We start from the raw sequence: 27,732 nt of genomic DNA, 5'->3' as shown, positions 1-27,732 counted from the left end.
TAGCAGTCCGTATCGCCTGCCCGCTCACCATAAGACGGTTCAATAGGACTGACTGCAGGCAGGACTAAAGAGAATGACCTGGTCAAGTCACTCCAAATTTAGTCCCTGCGCCCATGTCTGCCCAGGCGCTCCCAGCCAACGTGGCCAGGAGCACCTCGGACACGACGAGGACGACTACCAATCGTATTGCACCGTCTGCTGCCAGAAGGCAATGGGTTGCTGCTACTGTGCAGCAAAGCCGTACCGCGTCTGCCAGCACCCAGGAGACATAGGGTGACGGTTACCTGAGCGGGCTCCATGCTTGCCGTGGTATGGCGTCTGCACAGGTAACTCAGGAAAAAAGGCGCAAAATGATTGTCTGCCCTTGCTTTCACGGAGGGAGGGAGGGAACGGGGGCCTGACGACACGTACCCAGAACCACCCGCGACAATGTTTTAGCCCCATCAGAGTGCTCCATTGTGACTGCTCTGGACAGCACTCTCAGATGCCCGATTGTTTGCCATTGCTCTGATGGAGGGAGGGGCGCTTACAGGGTTGGCTTCAGGGAGCTAAAATCAACAAAGGGGGTGGCTTTACATCTAGGAGTATTTCAGGCAGGACTTCACGGAGGGTTCCAATAAGAAATGGTGCACCTAAGTTATTGTCCTTATTGGAACAAGAAGGTTAGCCTGGCCTCTGATTGATACATGGCTAGATTTACCTCTCTGCACCTTCTCTGTAAGTGACTGCAGTGTGATCTAGAAGAATGAGTCCCCTAGACAGGGGAGGGGGGGAAGCAAATGAGTACAAAACAAATCTGGTCTATTTCTTGTTTTGATCCACTCCATCTATCTTTTACATCTTTGGCTGGCAGCAGACGGTGCAGAAGGACTGCATGCCATCCACATCTCATGGCTGCTCGGCAGAAGATGGTACAGTACGACTGCTAGCAGTCCGTATCGCCTGCCTGCTCACCATAAGATGGTTCAATAGGACTGACTGCAGGACTAAAGAGAATGACCTGGTCAAGTCACTCCAAATTTAGTCCCTGCGCCCATGTCTGCCCAGGCGCTCCTGATTGACCTCACAGAGGCGACCAGGAGCACCTCAGACATGACGATGACGGCTACCAGTCGTACTGTACCGTCTGCTGCCACAAGGCAAGGGGTTGCTGCTACTGTGTAGCAATGCCGTACCGCGTCTGCCAGCACCCAGGAGACATAGGGTGACAGTTACCTGAGCGGGCTCCATGCTTGAAGTGGTATGGCGTCTGCACAGGTAACTCAGGAAAAAAGGCGCGAAATGATTGTCTGCCCTTGCTTTCACGGAGGGAGGGAGGGAACGGGGGCCTGACGATATGTACCCAGAACCACCCGTGACAATGTTTTAGCCCCATCAGGCATTGGGATCTCAACCCAGAATTTCATTGGGCAGCGGAGACTGCGGGAACTGTGGGATAGCTACCCACAGTGCAACGCTCCGGAAGTCGACTCTAGCCTCGGTACTGTGGAAGCGCTCCGCCGAGTTAATGCACTTAATGCACTTAGAGCATTTTCTGTGGGGACACACACACTCGAATATATAAAACCGATTTCTAAAAAACCGACTTCTATAAATTCGACCTTATTCCGTAGTGTAGACATACCCTTACTCAAATACTGTATACAAAGAGCATGAGCTAAAGTAATATTTTAAAGATTTTCCTTTTTTCTTCTTCAGGTGCAAGTCATTTTATGACCCAATCCAGAAAAAATGTTCATCACCTCTGAGGTCACAAAACAACACAGGCTGGCTGAATAGCACCAGTCTACCATCCAAGGGAAAATAGGGAAGTGGGCTATTTAACACAGGGAATTTGTAAATAGCTCTATGCTCTCCACCTCCAGCAGGCAGCACTTCATCTTCTGAAGTAACTTCCCCTGCATAGTCACATTAGAGAAGAATGGCTCTCATTGAGCCACACAACCAGGAATATTCAAATAAAAACTACCTCATCCCTTCTCATAAGAAACGATTTGCTCTTACACCTCAGTATTGCTGTTGTATTTTGGTTTTCCCTTCCTCCTGCCCAGCTGTGAGAGAGGAAGACTTGTTCCCCACCCAGGAACACATTTGGCATGGGAAACTCTAGTGTAAGGGATGCTTCACTTGCCTTACTCTTTTCCACAGTGAAATTGTTACCCAATAAAAAAGCATGGGCTGTACATCTTTAAGCGTCTTATTTCAGCCAAAATGATTTTGACAGGTACTATGCTTAACTGATCAACTGTGTTGAACCCACCCATGGTAAGATGTTAATATTTGCATGAAGGGGTAGTCATGCAGTCCTAATTGAAAGTCTTTGGCTGCAACTGGGACATTTGGACAGGGAGTGAGGGAACAGAAGGGTATTCCTTCTAACTAAGAGTGAGGAAATGGAGTCACAAGAAGGGTATTCCTTCTAACTAAGAGTGAGGAAATGGAGTCACAAATCTGGTAGCTGCAAGGAGGCAGTTGCTATCTCTTGTAAATATGCAATAGATTATTCAATAGGCAGACCTCTCTCATTCACTCACAGACAAACTAGGCCATTTAAGTTTTAAAGGTATAATTAGAATACAAATTTCAAAGGGGTAGCAGTGTTAGTCTGTATCAGCAAAAACAACGAGGAGTCCTTGTGGCACCTTAGAGACTAACAAATGTATTTGGGCATTAGCTTTCATGGGCTAAAACCCACTTCATCTGATGAACTGGGTTATAACCCATGAAAGCTTATGTCCAACTTATGCCTAAATACATCTGTTAGTCTCTAAGATGCCACAAGGACTCCTCTTTTTTTTTCAGAATACAAGGTTTTCTAGTTTGACTCCTTTTTATTTTTTATTAAAAACAGTTTTAATATTAATCAAAATTGGCCAGCAACTATTTTATCTGTAATATGGTCTAAACACCTTTGACATTTTGAAACACAGAATGAAAATATCTAAACTTTTCAGACAAACCACTAATAAAGCAATCTTTTTTCTTTTATTATTGCAAACATCTCTCACATCAAGTACTATTTTATACATTTCCATTTTACAAAACAAATCAGTTTAACATCAGAACTTCTGCACAGTTCATATTTCACACTGAAACCCAAATTTCTCACAAAAAGCCATAGACATAATATATTGGCCAGACCTGCTAAGACACCACATTCATATCTTAGATTTAAAAACAATTAAGCTGTGGTGAAGTTCAAAAGATTTTGATTATTTTTTTCCTACAGGGCCCCCAAGAAATGAAATTCTAATGAGTTCCTTCTCCTTGTCATTAGCCCCTGAATTATCATACAATTCTTTATCTCACTAGGGCTAATTGTTTAAAGTGGCATGGAACTGGAGTTTCTAATTAAACATTTCTGTAAAACCAGCAAAACATAACTGATACAATTTCCAAGGAATTTTATCAAGAGACCTGCAGGTGCTTGTATTTTAAGATACAAAACACCTTTTTCCACAATAAAAAATGAATAAGAACCACATATTTTCAAAAGTGATCATAACTTGGGGTATCTTAATTAGACATTCAAAATCAGTGGACACTTCTGAAATTTTTGGCCCTAGTTATTAATCAGTCCCCAAATTGTCTAAATTTTACTCTAAAATGTACAGTAACTGTTCAATGTACCCACTGATATCAACATAATTCTAAAAATAACTCAGACTGCAAAGGACAACTAACCCTAAGGCTTTGAAATTGGAAAAATTACCATTAAGATTTAAAATACTGTAATTTTGGGGGGGTGGAGGTAGGGATTGCTTTCCAAGTTAATGAGAATTTTTTGAATTTCAAATAGTCTTTAGACTTTGAGGTAGATTCTCCCCTAGAAATGTATGAGTAAGTCCCCTAAACAGTTAATGGGAGCTATGCACACACATCAAGTAGAGAATATGCAAGAGGCAGCATCAACTGAAACCAATGGACCCATTCATCTTACGGTCTTACTTTTAATTATTAGAATAAAGCCCATTTCATTTCTCAGACTTTTGCCTGAAGGCATGACGGGAGGTGTGTACAGAGCTTTCTTCTTCCACATTACATCCTATTTTTTAGGAACAGTGGTCAGTTTTTCTATAGAAGTAATGGACACACAAGTCTAAAAAATAAATGTGTCTACTTTTCTCCAGGTATTTCTCTAAACATTCCCTGCAATAGCAACTGAAATCATTGTTGAATCACCTCTTCCACAGTGATAACATACAAGTGCCCTGAAGTGTGCCAAAAACTAAATGTGACTGCCTCAAAAGTGAGGTCTGGGATCATGTGATCTACTTCTACATTTCCTTCTCCGGTGAGAAATTCTGGACAGACTCATGGCACTGTAAGAATTTAGAGGCTTCATATGGAAATCTCATAAGCAACAATCAACCTAGATTACATTGGGGGAAACCATGAGAAAACTGGAACCAGGAGCATTAAAATTTCTCTTTGTAACATGATTTAGAGCATTAATTGCTCTCCTGTCTTCCAGTGTGTTATATAAATTGTAAAAATTCCTTTTATGGGATTTGGTCCTTTTTATCGTGAACTCCTTTAAGCAGCTATAAAACTATACAGGAAATAAAATTTACAGCAAAACTGATGTTTTATTTACACAAACTGCAAACTTTGTTAGAATCAGTTCAATAACAGTTTCAAATGGGTCTGGTTTCAAAACCCTATTTAGAAATCAATTTGTAATAAGATACATTCTGTAGAGGTATATTACTACCCATTTAAGTTCAACATGTGACCTTACGTGGGAAGTTATTTTCTAAACTCACAGAGTATGTAACAACTCTTGACAAACTTAGTATTACCACACTTAAGTGCAGTTGTGGTATTCAATTTGTTGCATCGTCCCTTTGTAGGGGGATTATCTGAAGCGCTTTGGCTATTCTCTCTCCTATGGCTCGACTACTTGCAGCAATTATTCTTCGTGACATCAAATCAAATGGTCCTCCTAAAAACAAAGTCAACAACGTAACTGGCTTGTAATCTTAGAAGAATTTTAATCTTGACAAGAATAAGCATTAAGATCAACTGTCAAAATGCAAAACTTAGTCTAGCAGAAAGTGTATTTAACAAAACCAAATCTAAAAAAATTAACAATATATTACAGTGTGTAAAATCAAATTCTCAACACTAACAATGTAAAACACAATCCAGTGGCTCATTCATGTATACAGCAACCAAATTCTTCATGCTACCTAACCTTGGGAAATGCTGCTAAAGGGGATGGGGCCCTAACTCTACTTGGTATATACCGAGCACCCCCTAACAATACAATAACAAAAAAAATGTGTGGTTGCATAAGGGAAGCAGCAGACATTTAACACGTTTCACTTAGAAACTACCTATATTTGATTTTTAGTTTGGAGGAACAGTAAAGGATTTGGCGAGAAATGAATTCGGGAAAAGAGCTAAAAAGAGACACAGCATGACCTCCTCCCCATCCTCTTCAGGGCAAATCTTCAGCCCAGCATAAAGACAGAATAGCAGAGCTGTGTGCTGAAGGAGGTTAGGAAGACATCCTCCATGCAACCCACAGAGTGGCTGAAGAGATGTTTTCTTGGGGCTATTTCAGCCCTATGGCTGATGTAAATCCTACAGGCCCCTAATTTGACTCTACCATTGAAGCAAAACTAGAATTTGACCCTTGCTCTGCACAGGGAATGGCCATCAGAAATGGGGACCACCATTACCATGGAAGTGTGTGGGAGCTCTACTTGTATCCCTTTGTATGGGTCTAGATGTTCTCCACTTTCTTTGTAGCCTCTTATTGCCATTGCTTACACAAACATGGAAGGATTTTACTGTCTCTGTGGTTGAATGTATAGCAACATTTCACTTTGGCAGAATTAAAAAGTTACAATTTTTCTGTGCCAGTATAGGTATTTAGCCAATGTAATTAGTTCAGATCAAATTTTGCCCCTGGATAAGCATGCACAAACCTCACTGAATTCAGCTGGTACATAATATTCATACCTGGGAGTACAATTCAGACTGATCATTTACTTTTATATCTTTTTATGCTTTCAAGGCCCGGCTTGACAAGCCCTGGCTGGGATGATTTAGTTGGTGTTGGTCCTGCTTTGAGCAGGCGATCGGACTAGATGACCTCCTGAAGTCTCTTCCAATCCTAATATTCTATGATATCCTAACAGGGAACTATACTACTGCAAGAGACTCAATGCTAGTGAGCAAGAACTTCTGCTAAGTGAACTAAAGGATAAAACAAGTGACAACTATTCTTCTGCGTTAATTTGATGGAAACACTGTTTAATAGAGTAAGAACCACCCAGATGACAGGATGACTGAAAATCTTATTGATATGGGTCCTCATTTTGGTTTACCAGGTGGTTGACAAAAAAGAACAAGAGAACACCCATATACTCCAATGTTCTCCATAGCTCAGTTTTGAATGTATCCACATTAAAAAAAAAAAAAAAATCCTGAAGGTTTCCTTCATTTACCTGATACATCCAGCAGCACTCCACCAGCTTCAGTAATGATAATTCCAGCTCCTGCCATATCCCAGCAATGAATGCCCATCTCATAATATGCATCGGCTCCACCAGTTGCCACAAGGCACATGTTTACAGCTGCTGTACCAACAGCTCTAATCCTAAAACAGATACAGAGATTAGTTAATTGAGAGTAGTTTATAGGAACATAAAAATATTAAAACTAACCAGACAGTGTATACTGGATAGCGTGAATGAAGCAAAGAAGGAAACTAAGGCTAATGTGAAAGCATATTACTGTGAGAAATAAACCAGTATATATTCATTCCTCTGTCTTCTCCTGCTTACTTTCTATCCTAATTGCAAACAAGTGTGCATACATTCATTCCCAGATTTCAGTTGACTAGTGTTAAAAAGAAAGAGTAATTAATATAGTGAATTTAAAGGAAAAGGAGTACTTGTGGCACCTTAGAGACTATCCAATTTATTTGAGCATGAGCTTTCGTGAGCTACAGCTCACTTCATCAGATGCATACTGTGGAAACTGCAGAAGACATTATATACACAGAGACCATGAAACAATACCTCCTCCCACCCCACTCTCCTGCTGCTAATAGCTTATCTAAAGTGATCATCAAGTTGGGCCATTTCCAGCACAAATCCAGGTTCTCTCACCCTCCGCCCCCCTCCACACACAAACTCACTCTCCTGCTGGTAATAGCCCATCCAAAGTGACCACTCTCTTTAAAATGTGTATGATAATCAAGGTGGGCCATTTCCAGCACAAATCCAGGTTTTCTCACCCCCCACCCCCCTCCAAAACCACACACACAAACTCACTCTCCTGCTGGTGCTGTTGTCATCATGAATAGGTCGGAATATGAACAAGACGCTGCTCGGCAGCTCTCCAACACCACTTTCTACAAGCCATTACCCTATGATCCCACTGAGAGTTACCAAAAGCAACTACAGCATTTGCTCAAGAAACTTCCTGAAAAAGCACAAGATCAAATCCGCACAGACACACCCCTGGAACCCCAACCTGGGATATTCTATCTACTACCCAAGATCCTTAAACCTGGAAATCCTGGGTGCCCCATCATCTCAGGCATTGGCACCCTGACAGCAGGATTATCTGGCTATGTAGACTCCCTCCTCAGGCCCTACGCTACCAGCACTCCCAGCTACCTTCGAGACACCACTGACTTCCTGAGGAAACTACAATCCATCGGTGATCTTCCTGATAACACCATCTTGGCCACTATGGATGTAGAAGCCCTCTACACCAACATTCCACACAAAGATGGACTACAAGCCGTCAGGAACACTATCCCCGATAATGTCACGGCTAACCTGGTGGCTGAACTTTGTGACTTTGTCCTTACCCATAACTATTTTACATTTGGGGACAATGTATACCTTCAGATCAGCGGCACTGCTATGGGTACCCGCATGGTCCCACAGTATGCCAACATTTTTATGGCTGACTTAGAACAACGCTTCCTCAGCTCTCGTCCCCTAACGTCCCTACTCCACTTGCACTACATTGATGACATCATCATCTGGACCCATCGAAAAGAAGCCCTTGAGGAATTCCACCATGATTTCAACAATTTCCATCCCACCATCAACCTCAGCCTGGTCCAGTCCACACAAGAGATCCACTTCCTGGACACTACAGTGCTAATAAACAATGGTCACATAAACACCACCCTATACCGGAAATCTACTGACTGCTATTCCTACCTACATGCCTCCAGCTTTCACCCTGACCACACCACACGATCCATTGTCTACAGCCAAGCTCTGCGATACAACCGCATTTGCTCCAACCCCTCAGACAGAGACAGACACCTACAAGATCTCTATCAAGCATTCTTACAACTACAATACCCACCTGCGGAAGTGAAGAAACAGATTGATAGAGCCAGAAGAGTTCCCAGAAGTCACCTACTACAGGACAGGCCTAACAAAGAAAATAACAGAACGCCACTAGCCGTCACCTTCAGCCCCCAACTAAAACCCCTCCAACGCATTGTTAAGGATCTACAACCTATCCTGAAGGATGACCCAACACTCTCACAAATCTTGGGAGACAGGCCAGTCCTTGCCTACAGACAGCCCCCCAACCTGAAGCAAATACTCACCAACAACCACATACCACACAACAGAACCACTAACCCACGAAACTATCCTTGCAACAAAGCCCGTTGCCAACTGTGCCCACATATCTATTCAGGGGACACCATCAAAGGGCCTAATAACATCAGCCAAACTATCAGAGGCTCGTTCACCTGCACATCCACCAATGTGATATATGCCATCATGTGCCAGCAATGCCCCTCTGCCATGTACATTGGTCAAACTGGACAATCTCTACGTAAAAGAATAAATGGACACAAATCAGATGTCAAGAATAATAACATTCATAAACCAGTCGGAGAACACTTCAATCTCTCTGGTCACGCAATCACAGACATGAAGGTCGCTATCTTACAACAAAAAAACTTCAGATCTAGACTCCAGCGAGAAACTGCTGAATTGGAATTCATTTGCAAATTGGATACTATTAATTTAGGCTTAAATAGAGACTGGAAGTGGCTAAGTCATTATGCAAGGTAGCCTATTTCCCCTTATTTTTTTCTAAACACCCCCCCCCCCCCCCCGACGTTCTGGTTAAACTTGGATTCATGCTGGAAATGGCCCACCTTGATTATCATGCACATTGTAAGGAGAGTGGTCAGTTTGGATGAGCTATTGCCAGCAGGAGAGTGAGTGTGTGTGGGGGGGGGGGGCGGGGGTGAGAACCTGGATTTGTGCTGGAAATGGCCCACCTTGATTATCATGCACATTGTAGGGAGAGTGGTCGCTTTGGATGAGCTATTACCAGCAGGAGAGTCAGTTTGTGTGTGTGGTTTTTGGAGGGGGGTGGGAGGGTGAGAAAACCTGGATTTGTGCTGGAAATGGCCCACCTTGATTATCATACACATTTTAAAGAGAGTGGTCACTTTGGATGGGCTATTACCAGCAGGAGAGTGAGTTTGTGTGGGGGGGGGGCGGAGGGTGAGAAAACCTGGATTTGTGCTGGAAATGGCCCAACTTGATGATCACTTTAGATAAGCTATTAGCAGCAGGAGAGTGGGGTGGGAGGAGGTATTGTTTCATGGTCTCTGTGCATATAATGTCTTCTGCAGTTTCCACAGTATGCATCCGATGAAGTGAGCTGTAGCTCACGAAAGCTCATGCTCAAACAAATTGGTTAGTCTCTAAGGTGCCACAAGTACTCCTTTTCTTTTTGTGAATACAGACTAACACGGCTGTTACTCTGAAACCTGAATTTAAAGGATATCACTTTCAAAATTGCTTTCAAGGTGAAAGCATGAGGCGTGTTTAAATAACCCAAGATAAACATTATTAAAAATATCCACCTTTGAAATAATGGATAGTCCACTTTGCTTTGTGAGTGGTAATTAGTATGCAATTTAAATTGTTGTCTGATTGGAAAAGTTACTTAGCATTTCATTTCACAACTGAGTAAACAAGCAGCTTTCTTGACTTTTGCAAAAATGTAAATGCAATTCTCACATAAAACAAATAACTATGCAGTGTAAATCAGCTATAAATAGGACATTTTCAATATTCTTTTCTGTTTCATATTCACAGTACTCATCAGCATTGTTGTCCTGAACAAGTTGTACAATTACCTTTTAGTGAACTTGTCAGATATCACATATTTTCATATATCAGACATATAACAATTCAATCTAGATTTTATTGGTAATTAAAGCAGGGTGGCGCTCAAGCCAAGGGAAGAGCCAGTTTAATCATCTGTGACCCTTGATTTACAAACAGCATATAGCTGGCAGCTTAGAACTTCAAAGTGAAGATTCAGAATTGAACAGACAATACTACTGTGCTCTGAGCAAAGGTAGTTTAACTCTTCATTTCACAGAAAACTTTAAATCTGTATTCAAGTGTAGACAGGTGATACCTTGTTTCATGATATCAAAAATCTTTGTGGGAGTATGAATGGCATATGTGGTCAAGGAATCAGAAAGGAGCCTAAGAATCCTGGAAGAAAGGATATTTCCAGGCTGGTACTCTGGGCCCAATCTTGCAATCCTTATTCATGTAAGTATTCCCACTAAACTCAGTAAGAATACTTGTATGAATAAAAGTTACATGACCAGGACTGTAACTAGGCATTTTAGCATCCTGGGCGAGCAAGCATATTTGCGCCCCTACCGTTTTTCATCATCATTTTTCTGCCTCCACTGCTTTGTGCCCTGGGCAGTTGTCCTGCTTGCCCCACCCGGGTTTCGGCCCTATGCATGACTGGACCCTTTAAGCCAGATACATATAAGTAAGGCTGGTCAAAAAGTATCCATTGAAACTGTGTTTATGATAAAAAATTGACTGTGGAAAATTGAATTTTTGTGGAAAAATTTGTTGGCCAAAAACCAAAAACTACAGTCCGTGGCTGAAATTTTTTGTCTGCAGGAAAAAAAAAAAATTCTGAAAAGTTCTACATAACAGTTACAGTTTACCTCCTGATTTTTCTCCTTAGTTACATCAGAGAAGGGAAACCTAGATAACTGGATAAATCTTCAATGTATCTAGTTTCTATGATTTCACATGACTTTTCCAAATGTCTGTGCCAGAAGGTATAAAACATGATTTCAGAAAAAAATAGAAGACTTAATTTTTTGAACCCAGTATAAAATGATACTTTTTAGACCAGAGAAACTAACATTTAGTTCAAAGTATATTCCAAAGTTTTTAAATCCACAATGCTGTTTTGATTGGCATGGACAGTACTATATATCCTACTTTCTAAACAATAATCAATTAAGCAGGTTTTCCAAGGTAAATTCATGTTTTTTTCATTCAAGGCCTTGGGTTTAAATAAAGCCATGAGGATCTGTAAGAATAGCTGAGATTACAAAGTTTAGTACCTCTCTCCATGGGCATAATTTGGGGATGGCAGGGCATTGCCCCCCAAACTGCAAGCATAAGGCAGATGCAGAATTTGCCCCCCCTCCACACAGGGCCACCATTTAGGGGGGCAGGGGGACACCTGCTCGCTCCTGAATTTTGTACCAGAGGTCTGCTCGTGGTGCACACCTCAGCCCCAGGAACAGCTCTTCACTGCAGCACTGTGCAGTGAGGGTCCCTTCCTCCAGGAGCCAGCGATTCACCAGTCAGTTTCCTCCTCTGCTGCACTAGCTCACCCACCCCGTCCCGCTCCACCAATCAGCAGCTGAGATTATATGGAGTGACAGTCCTCCAAACAGATAGTAGTGGGGCAGTGAGCAGGCCCCTGGGGGTGGGGCAGGCAAGGAGGGGGAGCACAGGATCTCGGGGGGGGGGGGGAAGGAGAGCATAGCACACCCCATGGTGGAGATGGGTCGGGGAGAGCACAGGGTCCCCAGTTGTGTTGGTGGGGGAGCACAGGGTCCCCTGTGGTGGCAGTGGGGAGGAGAGGGAAAGCACAGAGCCCCCAGCGGTGGGGGTGTTGGAACCTGTGGGGTTGGAGGGGAGTGGGGAGGGCATAGGGCTGTGCCCTAATGGAGGAGGCAGCTGAGAGGGAACAGTCCCTACTGCAAAGATTCTGAGGGAGGGGGAGCTGCAGAAGACTGGGGGCCTAGGAGCAGCTAAGTGGGTCTTGGGGTCAGTTTGCCCTCAGAGAAGCTGGGAGCAACCTCTCCTCCCCATGGGAAGAGGCTGGGGACAGATCCTTCTAGTCCAGAGCTGTCATGTCCACTAGCAGCTTCAAGGGCAGGTATGCGTCCGTGCTGTGCTGCAAATTCTGCCATTGGTGCTGAGCTCATGGGGGATGAAAGCTGTGCTTCTGGCCAAACCAGAGATCGACATGTACTCCACCGACAACCCCCCCATCACGTAAGTCCCCTTCAGCTACCACCAGTAGGCATCTCAAAAGCTGACTAATATTACAGTAGCGCCCAAAGACCTTAAATCAGTATTATACAAACCATTAAGAAGGCCCAGTTCCTGCTCCACAGATATCAATCTAATCCTTTTAATTCCATATGACAGGCAGACTAGTATTGTTATTCCCATTTTAGAGCAATGGGAACTGAGACACAGTGTCCAAACACAGAATGGTACTTTTTGAGAAAATTCCATATTTTAAAGCTGAGGAAAAAAACCCAGAGTTTCTAAATTATAAACAAGGCTCTTGTTTTTTTTTCTCAGCTTTAAAATATGGCATTTTCTCAGTGTTTGGTTTTAAATATTCTCCTGTGAGAAATGCTACTCAATCACTGTAGTGTTGTGATTAAGAGCCTCTGGAAATTAAGTAGATATTAAACTGAAGTGAAAACTTGAAAGTGTCAGTTTCACTCCTGTTTAAAGTCAGTTTCTAGTCTATTAGTATTTGTATTAGGGTAACACATCTAGAACCCCAGCCAGATGCAGTATAAACTCACAGGGCCTTGCACTAGTAGAATGTTTCCAAAAGTTAAATTATCTAGTCCAAGCTTGGTGAACTGAAAAAAGTAAGTAGCCTAAATGATAGAAAATAATCTAGATTTTTCTACAATTGTGTCAACTGCTGTATTCAAGAGTAGTAACAAAGTAAGAATATACATTAAAATTTTAAACCTAACCAGTGTCCCTTTATTTAATTTTCTTTCTTTATATAGGAATTAGATATAGTGCTCCTGTCAGCTAATTTCTAAGTAGTTATCTGCAAAAAGCTAGAGTTTTCAGGTGCCTAAGTAGCCCCTCGAATCACGGCTAAAGTTGCCCCCCCCACCTCCCAATCTGAAATGGCTCCCTGCCCACGCGTGACCCCACTGACCTGACTGGAGCTGCTTCTCTCCTCCAAATATAGAGGTCAAACTACGTCTATGCCTCTCTCTCATCATGATAAATAACAATGTTGCATAAATCTTGTCTCTTATGTACAGTTTCTTGGTAAAAGCCACAAGACAAAATTTAAATCAAGATATCATTCCCCCCCCCCTTTTTTTTTAAATTACAGCAAAGAAAGCTCAGTTTGACTGCCATTTTCCTTTCTAAAAATCACGTTTGGTGCAAGCTTCAAGCAGAGGATGAAGAACAAATTAAAAAATACCTTACCCATGAACAGGAATACTGAGAAGCCTTTCCATGTTAGAAAGGACTACCTTTAAAGTCTCTGGTTCACGGTTAGATCCCATTTCTGTTACTAAAAGTGATTTTGTAATATCTGGAAAGGGAAAAAGTGACAATTTTTTTCCCCAACAGCTTGACATAGATAAGGACAATATTTAAGCATTTGAGTATATCATGCACTTTCACTGATTGCTCATTGTAATAAACATTCATCTCACATGTTCACTTTATATTCAATATAACATAGAACTAACTATTTTTGGCTAGACACTAACAGGAAGAAAAACTTAGCCAAAAAAAAAAAAAAAAGCACTGTCCAGTCTCACTTTGTGCATGTGTTCACTGGGGTTTATTTATATCGCGAATTGCGATTCTTAGTAAGAATCAGAACATTTTTCAAATCGTTAAGGTCTTGATGCAGTCAAGTATTTAAACATGGACTTAACTCATGTAAGTTGAGAAACAGGTGAACAGTGGTACAAATAAAGTTAGGCCTACACTTAAATGTTTTGCAGGTTCATGGCTGAAATAAGACTAGTTTTTTGGTAGATTTGTCACTGTTTCTAAACAAACCAGTTTAACAAATATAGGCGATAAAACTCCCAAATTTCTTAATTTTATTTTTATTTTATAACATTCACAAGCATGTTACATGCTTCAAAGAAAACGAAGTAAGAGATCTTTCTCAAAGGGCTTACACTCTATGGACAAATAAGTGTATATTTATGCAGGGATGTGAGTGAGGAATAGCTAAGAGAAAAGGAGACATTATACATCACTGGTTTCTAATAATTATATTTTGGAAAAAATAAATGTAAGAATTTCCATCCTCATTCCCCTTTCCAAAATAAGCTAATCAGTACAACTCACCTTCTTGTCCTGATACTTGAAGCTTCTGACCATTGCAAAATGCACCTTTTCCTTTCCTGCCAGTGTACATTTTGTCTTCCACACAACTGTATACAACTCCAAATTCAATCTGCAAAAAATAAATGTTTCTTTTCCATTAGTGTGGAAATGCCAGTTTTACATAAAGAGTGGTGGTTAATAATATGTTATGAATTTGATTGTATTTCTCTGTTGGATGCTAAGTAATAAAATAAATATACCTTTTTGTTGACAACAAAGCCAATCGAAACTGCCACAAATGGAAACCTTTAACACAAAACAAAATATTTTACTAACTTATAATTGAGATATTATGTTTCTTTTGTTACTATACATTTTTAAAGTCCTAGTTGTACTCCAGCTGTGTAATAACAGAGGAAATATGGAAGGTGTAAGCTATCAAGGGTGCTCTTCTGGAACTTTTCAGCTACTATCCTTTGCCACCAAACAGGCTCAGCAATGCCAACTGTAATTATAAAGCGTTTATTTGTTAATACTGCATCTTTTGCTTTCAAACTTTCTGGTTGATATTTGCAGCAAAATGGGTGTTTTCTTCTAACTCTGTACTAATTATACTACATAACATACTCAAGGCATGCCAGCTGTTGGTTACAGCTGGAAAGCATTCTATTTGAGAGCATTATAGTACTTGCAGAAGTTCTTGTAATACTTGCCTGGCTGTTTCTAATCAAATACAAGAAACTCAAGATCTATAATGAGATGCAATGAACACAATTGCAAACACCATTAAACATGATTACTTGAATGGTTCCAGAGAAACAGCAAAAAAATTCTAGTCTAAATGTTGCCCAATTTAAGTAGTAATCAAAAATAAACAGATATACCTGTGTACAAAATTAGTAGTTCCATCAATAGGGTCAATAATCCACGTGGGATTATCTGTCAAGGTACTGCCTTCTCCAGCTGCAACAGATTCTTCTCCAATGAAACTAGGGTCGCCAAAATATATTTAAAACACGAATAGGTTAAGAGGCTAGAATTTACCTTTGCTGTGGGTGATGTTTATCAGTCTTAAAAGAAAACCAGATATAACCTGAAAATTAAACAGCAGTTAATGTGAAATTTAACTGAAAACAGCTAAATTGCAATTGGTATCTCAGCAAGCTGGAGAGCTACCTGTTGAGGACTGATATTAGTACTAGAGGCACAATATTAGAGATAGTAAAAATGTTTCTATCCTTTAATATTAGTTTACAAAATTTAGCATTACTTTGAACATAAGATTGAAGTTTCTCTTATTAGAGCAGTCTGTTTTACCATTTTTCCATATATTCAGTGTCATGAGGTCATAGTACCATACAACGATGTAAAAAACTAGAGGACAACAGGGAATTTTGGCAAAATTGTTTTATGTAAACTGTACTAAACATAAGCAATAAGTCAATTGGGGGGCTGCCTTGGGGAGGAACGTCAATTAAGCAAAATACATGAAATTCCCATTCAAGAAACCATTTATTTCTGAAGAACTGGGAAGATTGAGGGATATAATTAAAAACTCTTTAGAGAATACGTGCAGTTCTTGGTCATGTACGACCAGAAGGCCTTTTCCTGTGCCAAAGTGTACTATGACTACACACCATCAGGTACAAGTACAAAATCAGAAATATTTAGACAGACCTCACAGTAAGTGCCACTTAAATATTTGCAAAAAGAAATGGAGTACTTGTGGCACCTTAGAGACTAACCAATTTATTTGAGCATGAGCTTTCGTGAGCTACAGCTCACTTTGAGCTGTAGCTCACGAAAGCTCATGCTCAAATAAATTGGTTAGTCTCTAAGGTGCCACAAGTACTCCATTTCTTTTTGCAAATACAGACTAACACGGCTGTTACTCTGAAACCTGTCACTTAAATATTTAACATCTGAAGTTATGGAGTTCTTCCTTAACTTCCTGGCAATCTCATATTAAATTTCTTGAGAAAAAAAGAAAGACTCCATACTTTATCCCTTCAGCCACCATTAGCAATTAAAATATCAACAGAAGTTGTACCTGTGAGAAGGATACTTTTCTTTTATAGAAGAAATAATCATTTTTTCCACTTTTTGATCAGTGACTGTCACTAGATCTGCTGGTGAGCTTTTAACCATAATGGATATTTCCTCTTTCAATGCTTCCCGGACTACCTGTAAAGAATATTATTTTGTTTATAAGAAACTTCAGGAAAATACTAATTATTCTGGCTTCCAGGAAAGTCCAACACATCTTTATTCTTTTCTGACTGTAATAATCTGATCCTAATTTACACATGTGCTTAATTTCATGTACTGCAAGTAATCTCATTTAAGGCTGGAACATTAGTCAGCTCCGTTTTGTTAGGAGCTGTTTTAAAATTTCTTACTCTTACAATATTTTAGCATTAACAATGCTTCAAAGCTGTAATAAAATATTGAATGCTGCACCTAGGTAAATTATTTCCAGGCCAGGCCATACACATATGACTGAATCTCTGCCTCCCAGCCAAGAAAATCCTATTGAGGACTTCTAATGAAATGAGATGAACCTTTGTTTGAGGGAATGCTTACTGAGGCAGTTGAAGGGAGTTCAATATTTACTGTGATTCTGAAAACTGTGTGGCTGGTATATGCCCTCACCTTACCTGCATGCACAATAAGAGGCTATTGTATAGAAGCAGAGGCAGGAAGTGGAGACCTGCCCATCCACCCTACCCCATGGCTCCTCAGAGATCTGCTAGCTCTTTTTCTTGCTCTCCTGCCATGTTAGACCACAGCCAGAGGGGAAAACACCTATGGTGAGGGAGCAGGAGCTGTTGCCTGGCAAGGGAGAGAGCCTCAATGAAAGGGGGAGGTGGGAAGGAGAAGGCAAATTGTCTGCCCAAGGACTAGAGAGGCACCATAGTAGAAGCAGGTTTCCCGTGAGAAGAGACATAGGACTGCGGAAAAACCACTCAGAGAAAATGCTGCCAGTAGCCATGCACACTGAAGTACAGTACAAAACTGTTCAGACAGAAAAACAGTGGTATGAGGGACAAATGAGATGCTACAGCAGCAAGGGAACTTAAAGGGAAACACTTTTAACCAAATTTAAAGTACCAAAAGTGTTCGTGCAACAAGGAGAAAGGATAAACCACAAATCATTGCTAAGTATCAACCTGAGGAGTTGCAAAGATTTTTTCCTAAATTAGCCTAGTCAAGAACAGGATAGTTTCCTATTTTGAACTTAATGCCGTTTTGCTTTTGAAAATTATGCTAATTTATGGGGTTTTTTGACAAAATATAGAGGTGGAATATCTGAGCAAACTTAAAGTAAAATTCCCCTAAAAGACATACATGAGTTTCCCTAGACAGTAATTTATAAGTAAGTTTACATACCTCTCCAGCTTTTCTTGCTAAAGCAACTGCATAATCCATGCATTGTTGCCAAGGATCAGCCATCTTATCCTAGGTACAGTACCTATTGGGTAGATTTGTTAACATAAATTCTTAATAAAGTAAAAGCTGCGTCATCTGGCACTTTACCAACCGGAAAAGTCTAGAAACCGGCATTTCTGCTATCTCCCAATACAAATCTTCAATGAGGCTGCCAGGTGTCCGGTTGTCCTTACTGCACCTAGGCAGAGGAATGGCCAAGGGGGCTCCGTGTGCTGCCCCACCCTGCGTGCTGGCTCCGCAGCTCCCGCTGGCCGGGAACTGTAGCCAGTGGGAGCTGTGGGGGGTGGCGCCTGTGGGCAGAGGCAGCACACAGAGCTGCCCGGTTGCGCCTCCGCCTAGGGGCATGACGCTACTTGCAGGGAGATGCCCAAGGTGAGCACTGCCCGGATCTGGGACTCTGAACCCCTCTCCCGCACCCCAACCCCCACACCCTGAACCCTTCTCCCACACCCAAACTCCCTCCCTCCATTGGTAAGCATAACTCTTAGTTAACCAGAATTTTTAACTAACCAGCACCCCCCATTATGCTCATCCAAAGATGCTAGACAACGAAAGCTTGCCTTTTCTCCACAGTACAGGGGTTAATTCATGAAAACACTAAAGCTTTGCTTTGTTCATGCATTGCTGGGTAATTTGAAGTTTAGATAATTATTATTAGTTTTCTATACTTTTAAAAACAAGCAGGCAAGATTAAATCCAAGACACTAATAAGCATAGACCCTGAAACTGGAAAAACATACATGTGTGCTTTACTTTACATAGGGTGGGCAGTCAGCGACTTTGATGGGAGTACTAACCATGTATAAAGTTGTTAGAATTTTCACTATAATTTGCTTTGGATGAAAAACTGGCATATTTCTAACTATTTTTAAACCAAGTTTGGGTTAAATTTTTTCAGACATTTTAAAACCAGAAAGCAAAATAAGTAATTGTCCTATTTTGGAGATACATTCCACACTCAGACCACTCAAAAATGGTTAATTCCCCATAGAAAAATTTACAGAATATCGTAATTACTTTAGTACACAGTTGCCTGTACATTCTCAAGATATTCTGAACCAGTCTGAAAACACACGATCAATATTATAATTTAGGTAAGTTTGCACAAGCAGTGTAATACACAATGTGCTACACAATATTTTTAGATAAAATTAATTTTAATGACATAAAATTAGTGTGTGACCCACTAGATTATATGAACTGTAGGAACCTCTTGCATTTCTAGGGATTATTTATTTATTTATTTGAAACAGAAAGTAGAGTCCTAGTACTCTAAAACCTATTCTGGAGAACCTGCTTTAACCTGATGGGTCCACCACTGAACTCCATCAATACTGCTCCTGAAACTGAGAAAGGCATTGCTAAAAAGCAACACAATGCAAAGTATTCTTCCCATGGCAGAAAAGTCTGTTGAATTAAGGAGCATGCTGTCAATATAGTTAAATATCACAGCACTTATAATAAAGATTGCTGTAGAAATGTAAAAATAATCATGTTAGGCTACTGGATTTAGTAGGAACGGCATTAAGTAGAATAAAGTTATATAGCCAGTAAAGATCTATGATGATAATGCGTAAAGTTACTATATTTCAGGTTCCCAAAAAGAGGATACTGCTGGAGGTGGGGGGGGGGGGAACAGGGTGCAGCTGGAGGGGGTATTTGGGGACACACTAGAGGGGTGTATGTGTTACTGGGAGGCAGGGTTGCCACCTTTCTCATTGCTGATAACCAGACCCCTGAGGCCCTGCCTCCTGCCCCACCTCTTTCCCACAAGATCTGTCTCTGCTTCCCCTCTTCCCTCAAGGCACCACTCCCATTGCTGGTTCCTCCCCTCCACCTCTCAAGGAGCCTGCCTGCAGGTAGAAGGCAGCCCCAGTTGAGCAGGGTGTCTTGTGCAGATTTATGATCCAGTGCCCCTCCTGCCCCATAGTAACCGTATTTTTGATTTGGTTGCCATTTAGGGTTGCAGGTTCTCTTTTCCACTGGACTTTCAGGTAAAAAAAATCAGGCACCTGCCAACCATAAATTGCACCCAGAAGCCAAAACCCTGACTGTCTGGGTAAAACCTGAACTGGTGATAACCCTACTGGGAGAGGGCACTGGGGGCTGCTAGAAAGGTGTGTATACTGGGAGGGGTGCCTGAGGGATGGGGGAGGAGATACCTCCAGCCTTACCCCAGAGATGGGGGGGAGGGTAGTGTTGCTCCCTACCATGCTGGCAGGATGCTGGCGCAGACCTAGGATACACTGCCAGCCCGTCAATCGGCACCTTCCTGCAGCCCTCTCCCTAGGGCTGGGACCCAGGACCCGGGTGGGCTGGGAGCCCACAGCCGTGGCTGCAGCGGAAGGGACCAACCAGGGCAGGGAGACAGACAGCTCTGTCTGAGCTGCAATGCTGGCTCACAAAAATCCCAGGCATCGCCTCTCATTTGGAAAAAGTCTTCCGGGGCAGAGAGAGGATCACAGAATATGACGTGTCCAAGGAAACCCAGACGTAGGCTGGGAACCCTAGATAACGGGACCTTAGAACGAGCAGCAGGTAAAACAATCCACCAACTTTATCCCTGGCCACCGGAGTGAGGCCTTGCCTACCAATGGAAACGGACCAAGACAGCTGTTCTGGAGTAACGAACCCGGCATAATCCCTGCGCGCGCGCCTGGTGTGCGACGGGGGCGCCCTCTTCTGGTTCAGTTCAATCCACCCCGGATCCAGGTGCCTCACCCGCGACGGCAACGCTCACAGCGGAGAGCAGCCGCGGCGTAACGGCTAGGGCTGGCTACGGAACAACCCAGGAGCGCCCCCCGCCGCCGCCGCCGCCGCCGCGAGCCGACTCCCACACCCCGCCGGCCCGCGGCTATCCCGCTCGCTCACTGCCCCCGCGAGCGTAACCCCCGAACCGGGCCGCGCCTGCGCTCGGGGCCCAGCGCCCCCAGCCGCCCCCGAGAGTCTCCGCCCGCCGGGCGCCGTCCCGGGCTCGGCGGCTACCGGGGACCCGTGGTGCTGTCTGTGCCGCTACACCGGCGCCTCCGCCGGCTGACACCGACCCGCCTGCGGCCGTCGGACGCCGGGTAGCCCCGGGCGGGGCGTCCCCCGCCGCTTACCTCACGCAGCCCGTTCCCGGCTCCCTGTCAGTGCTGGGGGCTGAGGCAGTGACCCTCGTAGAAGCATCTCGAGCTGGTGCGCATGCGCGAGCGCAAGCCCTTTGCCGCCACCTTCCCTCCCTTGGGCCCGATTTCCCCCTACTCCCCGCCCTGTCTGACCGGCCGTCCCTCTGCGCCTGCGCGAGGCTAGTCCCGCTCGGCGTCCCTCCCCGCGCCTGCGTTCTCGGGGCGGCCGCAGCACAGCGGGGGGGAGGGGTGATCTCGGGGACGGAGGAGGAGGGGGTTTTAGGCCAGGTCTGCCCGTGACGTTACTAGCGGGACCGTGCGGGTTTCAGGGGGCGTGACACGCGGGGACTCGGCAGATTCTGGGGCCGAGGCATTTATCCAGCGCGCTCTCTCACTGTTCCCTGTGGCCCGCCGGACCCACTGCTCCCCATCTCCGCGCGCCTCCCCTCCGCCTGTATCGTTGTGCCAGCTGTCACTCCTGCCTCGGGGGTGTTGAGGTGGATTAAGCTTTTGAGGAGCCCTGGGCCAGAGCAAGTGGGGGCCCTGCCCGACTGCAGCCCCACCCCGCCCCCTGCGCGGGAAATGGGCTTGAGGCATGGGGGGTTACCCTGCTCTGCCCACCCGGCACTCCTGCCAGGGAATGGGGCCAGCCCCCAGGTCTGCTCCCCGGCAGGAGTGCTGCGCACGTTGAGGCACGGGGGGCACCCGCATGGGCCCAGTGGCTAATCCGCCACGGCTGTGGTGCATTCCCATGGCCTACCTACCTCATTGCCATCCAAGTTCAGGGATGCTGCTGTATTCCCTATCGTCCAGTAATGGCACCCATTCTATGCTCTGCAGACAACACCTCTTTTGGGTGCAGACCTATGTCTCTTTATCCCTCCTGCTCAGGGTATTTCCATGCTGCACAATTCCTTGCCTACAGGGTGAATTTCCCCAGGAAATCAGACTGCCTCAGCAGGCCTGCTTTGCCTTCTCAGAGATAACAAACAATGTAATTGCCTACAGTTAATTTACCACACAGTTCTTTCTAAGCAAACACATTTATTATTAAGGTAAAAGCATTAGAGAGAAAACGCATTAAAAACAATAAAAAAAAACCTACATGCATGCCAATTAGCTAGATCACTCACAACTTCAACAAGGGCTCTAGCAGGTGAACAGTCCTTCAATCCCCACACTGGCGGTTTTGTTTGGTCACAGGTTCATAACAATGTTACCTCAGAACAAGCATGCCCATGAATCTGAGATTCCCTTCCTTCCTTTGGGTATCTGATCTGGCCTTACATAATAGGTGATCAGAAGACAAAAGGTCCCCTTCTCAAGAGGTAGCATCAAGAGATTGGGTTCAGAGGTGAGAAATTTACATTCCTTCCCTCCAGATATTTCCTAAGAAACTCACTCAACATTAAAAGTTCACACTGTTTCTAACAGTTGAAGCTTACAACACTTCCTAGGGTTTACATTAGTCAGGTCTCCTCCCTAGAGACATTACATACAGGTCCACAACAAACATTTGCCTTTTGAATACAATGAACTTCTAAGGGTATGTCTACCCTGGCAGAGTTACAGTGCTGCTCAGAGAGTGCTGAAAGGAAACTGCTGTTGTTTGTTCACGCTGACAGCTGCCTGCGCAATAGCGTGTTCACACTTGCAGCACTTGCAGCGGTATTCAGAGCAGTGCACTCTGGGCAGCTATCTCACAGAGCATCTCTTCCTCTTCCGCCACTAAGAGTTGTGGGAAGGAGGAGGGGGTCATGGGGCATCCTGGGTCTGGATGGCTTTGCATCCCATCCATGCCTGTGCTTTCATCTGCATTTGGTGCCATCTTTCAATGATATGTGTACTGCGCACTCCGCCTCTTTGGTCTGCAGGAATGGATCCCAAACTGTTGACCAGTATGCTGCTCGCTCTCACTAATACATGACAAGTGATAGTGAAGTTATTCCTTAAACTACAACGACAAGAGTAGTGTAGCTACAACATGAGATTGCTTGTGGCATTCACGGAGGTGCTGACCACAGTGGAGCGCCACTTTTGGGCTCGGGAAACAAGCACTGAGTGGTGGAATCACATCTGGGATGACAAGCAGTGGCTGCAGAACTTTCGGATGAGGAAAGCCACATTCATGGGACTGTGTGATGAGCTCACCCCACACCTGCAGTGCAAGGACATGAGAATGAGAGATGCCCTGCCGTTGGAGAAGCGCATGGCGATTGCACTGTGGAAGCTGGCTATTCCAGACTGCTACCGATTGGTCGAGAACCAGTTCGGAGTGGGAAAGTCGACAGTTGGACTTGTGTTGACAGAAGTGTGCAGGGCCATTAATTGCATCCTGCTCCAAAAGACCGTTACTCTGGGCAACATGCGTTACATTGTGGATGGCTTTGCACAAATGGGCTTCCCTAACTGCGGAGGGGCAATAGATGGTACACATATTCCAATTCTGGCACCAAACCATCTAGCCACCAAGTACATTAATCGGAAGGAGTATTTCCCAATGGTTCTCCAGGCGCTTGTGGATCACCGAAGGCATTTCACGGACATTAACGCAGGCTGGTCCAGAAAGGTGCATGATGCATGTATCTTTCGGAACACTGGCCTGTTCAGGAAGCTGTGAGCGGGGACTTTCTTCCCACATCAGAAGATCACCATAGGGGAAGTCGAAATACCCATTATGATCCTGGGACACTGCCTACCCCTTAATGCCGTGGCTTATGAAGCCATACACGGGGCACCTTGACAGCAGCCAGGAGTTCAACAACAGGCTGAGCAAGTGCTGAATGACTACTGAGTGTGCTTTTGGCCGTTTAAAGGTCCGCTGGCTCTGCCCATATGGGAGGCTGAACCTGGCCAATGACAATATTCCTATGCTTATAGCCGCATGCTGTACACTCCATAATATTTGTGAAGGGAAGGGTAAAAGATTCACTCAGGGCCGGACCGCTGAGGTGAAGCACCTGGAGGCTGAATTTGAACAGCCAGAGACCAGGGCTACTAGAAGGGCACAGCATGGGGCTATAAGGATCAGAGATGCCTTGAGGCAGCAATTTGAAGCTGAAAGCCACTAATCTTTGTTGCTATGCTCAGGAGTGCAGTGCTTGTAATGCTAGGAAGTGATTGTGATGATGGACTATGAAGGTTTAAGAAAACTGCCTGTTGCTTTGCAGGGCTCTGTTTGCTTTCAATTAATGGAATAAAGATTGCTTTCAAACCAAAACAATTTTTTTTTTATTAAAAAACAAACAACTGGAGGAGAGAGACAAGCAAAAAAACACATCAGCACTGAGGGGGATGGGGGAAGGGAGGGTCCCAGGAGGAGGTGGGGTCCTAGGACAGTTGAAGATTTGTGTATGATCAGGTATCATATCCAACCTTCTCCTTTGGAGTACAGTGAAGCAGGTACTGTACTTCAGCAGGGCTAAACTGCAGAGGGACGGGTGTTGAGTGCAATGGGTACTGGGAGTCCGCATTGCAGGGTATTTACAGGCCAGATATGCTAAACATTCATATGCCCCTTCACACTTCAACCACTATTCCAGGGGAGATGCGTCCATGCTGATGACGGGTTCTACTCGATAACAAATCAAAAGCATTGTGGACCGACACATGTTCATTTTCATTATCTGAGTCAGATGCCACCAGGAGAAGGCTGATTTTCTTTTTTGGTAGTTCGGGTTCTGTGGTTTCCACATTGGAGTGTTGCTCTTTTATACTTCTGAAAGCATGCTCTACACCTCATCCCTCTCAGATTTTTGAAGGCAGTTCAGATTCTTAAACCTTGGGTTGAGTGCTGTAGCTATCTTTAGAAATCTCACATTGGTATCTTCTTTGCATTTTGTAAAATCTGCAGTGAAACTGTTATTAAAATGAACAAACTGGTTTGGGCCATCATCCAAGACTGCTATAACATGAAATATATGGCAGAATGTGGGTAAAACAGAGCAGGGGACATACAAATCTTCCCAAGGAGTTCAGACACAAATTTAATTTACACATTTTTTTAACAAGCACCATCAGCATGGAAGCATGTCTTCTGGAATGGTGGCCAAAGCATGAAGGGGCATACGAATGTTTAACATATCTGCCACGTAAATACCTTGCAATGCTGGCTACAAAAGTGCCATGCAAATGCCTGTTCTCACTTTCTGGTGACATTGTAAATAAGAAGAGGGCAGCATTATCTCCTGTAAATGTAAACAAACTTGTTTGTGTTAGCAATTGGCTGAACAAGAAGTTGGACTGAGTGGACTTGTAGGCTCTAAAGTTTCACAGTTTTGTTTTGGAGTGCAGTTATGTAACAAAAAAATTTACATTTGTGACCTGCACTTTCACGAGAAAGATTGCACTGCAGACAGAGGTGAATTGAAAAATACTATTTCTTTTGTTTATGATTTTTACAGTGCAAATATTGGTAATAAAAATATACACTTTCATTTCAATTACAACACAATACAATATGTATGAAAATGTAGAAAAACAAAAAATATTTAATAAATTTTAATTGGTATTCTATTAACAGTGCAATTAAAACTGTGATTAATAGTGACTAATTTTTTAAATCTGATTAATATATTTGAGTTACTTGCTTGAGTTAATTGCGATTAATTGACAGCCCTACTTATTAGTTGTTACATATGTTCTTCCCTAGAAAACAGAAGCACGTTCCCTTCCCTGCCATCCCTGCAGTGCATCTGGTAAATTCATTTAACAATCTGAAAATCGTAATACAACGACAGGAAATGGTCAAACAGCAGCAAATTTTCATGCATGTTATCTAATAGCAAAACAGGAATGATTAGTAATGAGCTGAATATCAAGATCTTTTGTCTCTTTCACTGAAGTCCAATCAGTACAAGATCATTATTACAGAAATTACTGGGTTGCCAAATGATCTATCCAGATCCTGTCACACCCTGTATGGAAATGGAGGCTGCACTGAGGTTAGAACAGCTGGAGGATGGAGAGTGCAATGCCTCGTAGACACTTGAGCATGACCAGATTGCTGCTCCAACTGGTGGCAAGGGCCACATTTTGAGGAAAAAAAAAAAAAGGCAGAATTATGTATCCACATTTGCACATGCCATTTCTGAAACTGTGCCCAAAAATGGGTATTTAGATACTTAGCTGCCCATTTGTTTGCACAATTGCCCAAGTAAACAAGGGCCTGGCAGGGTAGTCATTGGGGGAATGGTCCCTTTTGCAGAAGCAGGTGCTGGAGAAGGAACTGTATTCAGAACTTCTAAACATTGTGACTTGTACGGATGGACCAAACCCAAATTTGGGGGGGGGGGGTGTACAGGTTTGGTTTTGGAGACTTAGATACAGTTTGGCCTGCCTGGTTGTGGTTTTGGAATGGTGTCTACTTCCACTTCCAGGTTTGGGCATAACGACATTATTCATGTGGTATTTCCTCCCTGCTCAGGGCCCCAGCTCTACCTTAGATCCACCTTCCATTTCTCACAACCCCAGCAACAATCCTCAGTTCCTCCTGAGCCTTCCCTTGTTAGACTCTCCCTCACCTATATACGTCTACCTCTCCTAGCCCTGGTCTACACTAGGACTTTAGGTCGAATTTAGCAGCGTTAAATCGATGTAAACCTGCACCCGTCCACACAATGAAGCCCTTTATTTCGACTTAAAGGGCTCTTAAAATCGATTTCCTTACTCCACCCCTGACAAGTGGATTAGCGCTTAAATCGACGTTGCCGGCTCGAATTTGGGGTACTGTGGACACAATTCGACGGTATTGGCCTCCGGGAGCTATCCCAGAGTGCTCCATTGTGACCGCTCTGGACAGCACTCTCAACTCAGATGCACTGGCCAGGTAGACAGGAAAAGAACCGCGAACTTTTGAATCTCATTTCCTGTTTGGCCAGCGTGGCAAGCTGCAGGTGACCATGATGGAGTCCCAGAATCGCAAAAGAGCTCCAGCGTGGACCGAACGGGAGGTACGGGATCTGATCGCTGTTTGGGGAGAGGAATCCGTGCTATCAGAACTCCGTTCCAGTTTTCGAAATGCCAAAACCTTTCTCAAAATCTCCCAGGGCATGAAGGACAGAGGCCATAACAGGGACCCGAAGCAGTGCCGCGTGAAACTGAAGGAGCTGAGGCAAGCCTACCAGAAAACCAGAGAGGCGAACAGCCGCTCTGGGTCAGAGCCCCAAACATGCCGCTTCTATGATGAGCTGCATGCCATATTAGGGGGTTCAGCCACCACTACCCCAGCCGTGTTGTTTGACTCCTTCAATGGAGATGGAGGCAATACGGAAGCAGGTTTTGGGGACGAAGAAGATGATGATGATGAGGAGGTTGTAGATAGCTCACAGCAAGCAAGCGGAGAAACCGGTTTTCCCGACAGCCAGGAACTGTTTCTCACCCTAGACCTGGAGCCAGTACCCCCCGAACCCACCCAAGGCTGCCTCCTGGACCCAGCAGGCGGAGAAGGGACCTCTGGTGAGTGTACCTTTTAAAATACTATACATGGTTTAAAAGCAAGCATGTGAAAGGATTACTTTGCCCTGGCATTTGCGGTTCTCCTAGATGTAGTCCTAAAGCCTTTGCAAAAGGTTTCTGGGGAGGGTAGCCTTATTGCGTCCTTCATGGTAGGACACTTTACCACTCCAGGCCAGTAACACGTACTCGGGAATCATTGTAGAACAAAGCATTGCAGTGTATGTTTGCTGGCATTCAAACAACATCCATTCTTTATCTCTCTGTGTTATCCTCAGGAGAGTGAGATATAATTCATGGTCACC

General features: G+C 43.8%; 1 protein-coding gene across 4 annotated transcripts; it reads right to left on the bottom strand.

Moving 5' to 3' along the window:
• Positions 1 to 2,960: 2,960 nt before the first annotated feature.
• Positions 2,961 to 21,110, bottom strand: IMPA1 (inositol monophosphatase 1). Of its 4 annotated transcripts, none has more exons than XM_048841057.2 (9): positions 20,969 to 21,110; positions 17,808 to 17,889; positions 16,468 to 16,601; positions 15,302 to 15,406; positions 14,678 to 14,723; positions 14,439 to 14,547; positions 13,554 to 13,662; positions 6,459 to 6,610; positions 2,961 to 4,945 (listed from the first exon to the last, which is right to left on the bottom strand). In XM_048841057.2, exons 2-9 carry the CDS (start codon positions 17,868 to 17,870, stop codon positions 4,827 to 4,829), a joined length of 837 nt encoding a protein of 278 aa, XP_048697014.2. In that variant the 5' UTR covers positions 17,871 to 17,889; positions 20,969 to 21,110; the 3' UTR covers positions 2,961 to 4,826. The 4 variants fall into 4 exon arrangements, with proteins under 4 accessions (XP_048697014.2, XP_048697015.2, XP_048697016.2 ...); XM_048841058.2 differs by lacking the exon at positions 20,969 to 21,110 and adding an exon at positions 20,459 to 20,669; XM_048841059.2 differs by lacking the exon at positions 20,969 to 21,110 and adding an exon at positions 20,473 to 20,669.
• Positions 21,111 to 27,732: the final 6,622 nt, after the last annotated feature.

Source organism: Caretta caretta, chromosome 2 (genome assembly GCF_965140235.1).
Source record: "Caretta caretta isolate rCarCar2 chromosome 2, rCarCar1.hap1, whole genome shotgun sequence".
Lineage (NCBI taxonomy): Eukaryota > Metazoa > Chordata > Testudines > Cheloniidae > Caretta > Caretta caretta.
This window is presented reverse-complemented; position numbering and strand designations above follow the sequence as displayed.